The sequence below is a fragment of the Carlito syrichta genome, unplaced genomic scaffold (assembly GCF_000164805.1).
Source record: "Carlito syrichta isolate Samal-C Ts95f unplaced genomic scaffold, Tarsius_syrichta-2.0.1 Scaffold287945, whole genome shotgun sequence".
Taxonomy (NCBI): Eukaryota; Metazoa; Chordata; class Mammalia; order Primates; family Tarsiidae; genus Carlito; species Carlito syrichta.
Genome location: NW_007232041.1, coordinates 15,145 through 20,873, shown reverse-complemented (window position 1 = coordinate 20,873; position 5,729 = coordinate 15,145). Strand labels below are relative to the sequence as shown.

Below are 5,729 nucleotides of genomic sequence, written 5' to 3'. Positions count from 1 at the left end.
AGTGTCATGCTCACAGCCACCGCACTCTGGACCTACTGGGCTCCGGCGGTCCTTCCGCCTCAGCCTTCCAAGTAGCTGGAATTACAGGCGCATGCTACCATGCCCGGCTAATTTTTTTTATTTTATTGTAGAGATAAGGTCTCACTAAGTTGCCCAGGCGGGTCTTGAACCTGCTGGCTCAGGCAATCCACTCACCTCAGCCTCCTGAAGCCCTGGGATTACAGGCTGAGCCACCGAACCCAGCTACGTTGGCTAAATTTAAGCTGTGGTGGGCAGGGTGGGCTTCCTGGCCCGCCCCCGGGTGCTGATGGGCTCTTCATGCTTTGCGGGAAAGGACAGACCAGGGCGCTGAGAGGAGCTCTGTCTGGTCCTAAGTGACAACACCTTGTATTCAGTCGCTTGGTCAGTTGTGGCTTCGTCCAGGAAGCATGCACGGACTTCCTGCTGTGTGTCGGGCTCTGGTGGGGCCCTGGAGACTTATCAGACACGAAACAGACCTGGTTCCTGCCCCCGTGCGCATGACAGCCTGGGGAGGGAGACAGACCAAGGGGAACCGATTTGGAATGAGTTGGGTGTTAAGAGAGCAGGTGCAGGTGCCGTGAGTGTGTGTCGGAGCCGCCGGGCCTGCCAGGCAAGGTCAAGGAAGGCAGCTCAGAGGAGCTGGTGTTTCAGCTGTGATCTCAGAGTGGTCTGGGTGTTGGCGAGGGGAGGGGAAAGAGCATTCCAGGTCCCGGACAGCATGTCGAAAGGCCTGAGCGAATAAGGATCAAGTCTTCCCTGGGGTCCGAGAGCGAGGGTAGGCAGAGGAGAGAAGCTCGTCATGACTGCTGAGCTTCTAGCCACGGCTTGGGGCAGGGATGCTCGGACCCCTTCTCTGTCCTCCACGTTTCTCTGTGTCCCTGGACAGAGCAGCCGTGGAGGCCGGGGCTGGTGTTAGCCTGGGGTGTCTCTAAATGAGCAGCCCCGGCCACGTGCGTGGACCCTGTTGCTGGGATGTGTCTGTCTCCTTTCCAGAGGCCCCAGCTCGCTGAGCTTCTGAGGAAGGGCTCCATCCTACCCGGTTGTCACTGGGTGTCCAGGGCTTGCTGCGGGTGCTTGCAGGTACGTGGTGCGTTTGTAGAGGGAAGACTTTTCTCTGTTCTCTCTCTTACATGCAGAGCAGATGAGGATGGGGACGACTTGGAGGAGGAGCATGTGACTAAGGTGAGACACGCGTCTTCGTGTCCCCTGCTTTCCACCCAGGGTGGAGGGAGCTGGAGCCTTCCTGCCGCCTCTCACCCTCCTGCTGACAAACGCGCTTCCAGCCTGTGAACCTCATGGCTTCCTAGACCCAGCTGCGATCCCTCATTGCTCCTTGGCCAGCTCCCTCGGCCAACGGTCCCCTCTCTGAGAGCCTTGGGCCTGGGCCTGCTGCCCCCACGCTTCGAGGGGCAGCCTTCGGGGCTGAGGCTGGGTGGCTTCTGTCTCCACTTGGTTGTTGAGGGCACGGGGCAGGGCGGGCTCGAACCGGCCCGTGGGCGTGGCTCTTGCATTTCCGTGGGCATGGGATGCCGGGGCATGGGATGCCGCGGCATGTGTGCTCTGATACTTCTCAAATGCAAATGTGCTGGCGTTCGTTCCTTTAAGACTTCTGTTTTCTGTTGGGAGTAGGAATTTTCCCCTTTCTCTCTTTTCCTCTCTTCACTTGTCTATCTCAGAGGAGGAGGGGGAGGCTTCTGCTCAGCTTCCTCCTCTCTCTTTGGGGCGTCTGGGAAACACCCTTTCGTCCACACCTACTCCCCAGAACGGGAGACGCTCTGCCACGTTGAGAATGGCCACTTGGGGAAGCGCTCCTACGCTCTCCAGACCTTCCCCCTGCATAGAGGCCAAGCGTACCTGATGGAGAGTCACCTCAGGGGGCATTCCCTTGAACTTCTGCGCCCGCAGCGCCTCAGGGACTCCCTGGCTCCTCGTTAGATGAGACCCAGGAGGGGAGATCTCATCCTGCGGACGGTTGTATGTACGGGTGTGGTCTCTTCCTGTTCCCCTAGCCTCAGGCACTGGCGTGGCTTGGTGTGCAGAGGATGCGGGGACGTGACGGTCCCCTCTCTGAGTGCCCTTTCCTCTGGCCAGATCTATTACTGCAGCCGGACACACTCCCAGCTGGCGCAGTTTGTGCGTGAGGTGAAGAAGAGCCCCTTCGGCAAGGACGTGCGGCTGGTCTCCCTCGGCTCCCGACAGGTGAGTGGCGGCGAGGGTCTCGGCCAGGGGACCTTCTCCACACCTGTTGTCCAGGCCTGGGAAGATGCAGGGTCTGAGGCAGGCTGAGCGGTGGGAGGGTCAGCCCCCCGGCCTCACTGGTCAGCCAGTGAAAGGCAAAAGGGATGGACAGGCCTGGGTGGGTCAAGTGTGTGTCGTTCAGCCAGCAGCATTCCTTAGCCTCTTGCTTTCTCCTGGTTGTAGAGCCTTTGTGTGAACGAAGACGTGAAGAGCCTGCGTTCCGTGCAGCTCATCAATGACCGCTGCATGGAGTTGCAGAGAAGCAAACACGGTAGCCCCGGGACTGTGGCCCAGCCCTGGTCGGCCTGGGGAGGGAGGGCGGGGGGAGAGACGGGGCACTGGAGGCTGGGCCAGGGACACGGAGATCAGGGCCGTGAGTGCCTTGAACAGAAAGAATGGCGGAGGCGGCCCTGACTCCCGAAGGCCCCTCTCCCGGGGAAGGTGTTCCTGATCTCTGGACCAGTGTCTAGTCCAGATCCGTGGCTTGGAGATAGTTGTCTAGGCTCTTGATGGAGAACCTCGAAGGCAATCCCAGAGCATTACGATGCGACCACAGTCGCGGTCCTGGGAAGGGGTTTGCAGGCCCCACCCAGGGGAATGGGTCTCGACGTTACGGCGCTCACCGCTGGCCCCATCGGTAGTTGTCTCGTCTTCCTTTGCTCCCATGTGCCTGTCTCACCTTCAGAGAAGAAGCACGGAGCCGAGCAGGAGAAGCCGAAGAGGAGGAGGCAGGAGAAGCAGGCCGCCTGCCCCTTCTACAACTGCGAGCAGATGCACCTTCTCCGGGATGAGGCCCTGGCGGGGGTGAAGGACATCGAGCAGCTGGCGGCCCTTGGGAAGGAGGCCGGAGCCTGTCCCTACTACGGGAGCCGGTTTGCCATCCCTGCAGCCCAGGTGAGGACCCGGGCGGGTTCAGAAGTTGTTCGTGGCTTCCCTCCTCACTCATCAGTCTGCAGGATGCCACCCACCACAGTTAGACACATGGTCATGCTGTGTGCGGGGGGCACCGAACCCATGTTCTTCTAGCGTCCTAGCATGTGGGTTGGAGGAGGCCTGTGGGTTCCTGGGTGGCCCTGGGTTGTAGGGCCGACAGGCATTATTGGGGGACAGCAGCAGGAGCCAGGAACGCGTGTGCACTCCCAGGGGAGCCGCAGGAGCGCACACCAGGAGCTGCGAGCCGTGCAGGGAGGAGCTGCACAGCCCAGCGTGTCTCCAGAGGCTTGCCACGTGCGACCCACCTGCAGCACCATCTCCTCTTGCTCAGTGACTTTAAACAGGGAAAACTGCTGGGTGACACATCAAATGGCATCTTACGGGGTGGGCATGATTGAACCGTTCTCTTGCTATTTCCTTAAACTGCGTGACTTTGGAAAACAGGGTGTCACTCATAGAGAATCCAGTGTAATCCAGAAAGATTGAAGTAGGTTTTTAAAGGTGCAGGAGCAGTGGAATGCTCACCGGCGTGAACTGTGTGTGAACACTTGGAAGGGTGGAGGAGATCCCGGTCCCCATGCCATCCCAGGCCTGCCCCTTGGATCTGCTTGTCTCAGAGCATGATCATCGCTGTAGTTATTTGTGCATAAACATCGGAAGATGCCCTGAAACTTAGGGTGGTGATTTTTTTTTTGAGTTGGAGTCTCAGTCTGTTGCCCAAGCTGGAGTGCAGTGGCACGCTCATGGCCACCAGAGCCTCACCCTGCTGGGCTCCAGTGATCCTTCCGCTTCAGCCTTTCAAGTAGCTGGAACTACAGGCGCGCGCTACCATGCCCTTCTAGTTTTTTTTTTTTTTTTTTGGTAGAGATGAGGTCTTGCCAAGTTGTCCAGGCTAGTCTCGAACCCCTGGACTCAGGCAGTCCTCTCCCCTCGGCCTCCCAAAGTGCTGGGATTACAGGCTTGAACCACTGGGCCTGGCTGATGATGGTGAATTTTTAAAGCACCTTTACCTCATTTGGCCTTTGCAATATTCCAGTGAAATACTGTAGCTACATCCTACATGAGGACGCTGGGCCCCAGCAAGTTACAAGTGGTTTATGTTTTCTTACCACGAGGGAGTCATGAAACTGGTAGTAAAACCTGGGCCTTGCGGTTCCAGCTCCCTGAATCTTCATTTTGTATATCAGTATTCTTTTTTTTTTTTGAGTTGAAGTCTCACTCTGTCACCCAGGTTCAAGTGCAGTCATATGGTTACGGCTCATACAGCCTCGGCCTCCTGAATTTTGGCAGTTCTTCTGCTCTAGCCTCCTGGATAGCTGGGACTACAGGTGCATGTTTACCATGCCCAACTAATTTAAAAATTTTTTTTGTAGTGACAAGGTCTTGCTTTATTGCCCAGACTGGCCTTGAACTGGGCTCAAGCAGTCCTCTCACCTTGGCCTCCCAAAGTGCTGTGATTACAGGCATGAGTCACTGTGCCCAGCCTATATGTCAGTATTTTAACTGGAAACATTTTTATAGCAACACACAACTAGAAATCTACAGAGTGCTTTTATTTTTGTTACTCCTACCTTCACTGCTTAGCCCTCACTTGAGGTGGAGTGTGTCAAGCCCATGAGGAAACTAAGGGTCAGGGAGGTTAGATAACTTTTTCTTTTTTCTTTTTTTTTTGAGTTGGCGTCCCACTCTGTTGCCCAGACTGGAGGGCAGTGGCACGTTCCCGGCCACCGCAGCCTTGACCTGCTGGGCTCCGGCGATCCTTCCGCCTCAGCCTTCCAAGTCGCCGGAACTACAGACTCACGCCACCATGCCTGGCTAATTTTTGATTCATTGTAGAGACGAGGTCTTGCCAAGTTGCCTGGGTGGGTCTCGATCCCGCAGACTCAGGCCATCCTCTCGCCTTGGCCTCTCAAAGCATTGGGATGACAGGCTGAGCTACTGAGCCCGACCAACAACTTTTTCACAGTCACGCAGCTGGGAGGTAGCTGCTCCAGGACCAGAAGACAGGGCTGCTTTCTGGTTACGTCAGCAGTTTTCACAGTGTTCTGAGGCTATCCAGGGGATATCCAGGGGGTACCCTAGGGGCAGAGACGAGGCTAGGCAGCCAGGTGCTGCTCTCCCCCACCCCTGCCCATGGTTCGTCAGCGGACAGATCAGCTGCATCTTCAAGGGTCTCATATATTTGATATTCCATGGAAACTTCGGAGCAGAGGGTCTGTTGGCTACAAGCTCCCCTGCTCCCTCTCCGAATCTCCCTACACATAGTCCAGGCAGGAGGTAGAAAGTTCACATCAGGAGCTCAGCGCAGGGTGGGCCGATCTGCCATGGGGGGTGGGGTCCCACCCTGCTCAGGGTGCCTCGTCTGTCCCCCAGCTGGTGGTGCTACCCTACCAGATGTTGCTGCACACGGCCACCCGGCAGGCCGCAGGCATCAAGCTGCAGGGCCAGGTGGTGGTCATCGACGAGGCACACAACCTGATCGATACCATCACGGGCATCTACAGCACAGAGGTCAGCGGCTCCCAGGTGGGTTGGCC

At 57.3% G+C, this 5,729-nt stretch overlaps 1 protein-coding gene across 2 annotated transcripts in view; it reads left to right on the top strand.

The window, feature by feature from the left end:
- DDX11 (DEAD/H-box helicase 11) overlaps positions 1 to 5,729 on the top strand; it is a 29,594-nt gene that overhangs the window by 11,219 nt on the left and 12,646 nt on the right. For both annotated transcript variants that reach the window (XM_021710039.1, XM_021710038.1), the window contains exons 5-9: positions 1,158 to 1,203; positions 2,113 to 2,220; positions 2,443 to 2,530; positions 2,945 to 3,153; positions 5,566 to 5,718. In XM_021710039.1, the coding sequence (XP_021565714.1) occupies positions 1,158 to 1,203; positions 2,113 to 2,220; positions 2,443 to 2,530; positions 2,945 to 3,153; positions 5,566 to 5,718 (604 nt within the window). The remainder of the gene's footprint in view (positions 1 to 1,157; positions 1,204 to 2,112; positions 2,221 to 2,442; positions 2,531 to 2,944; positions 3,154 to 5,565; positions 5,719 to 5,729) is intronic.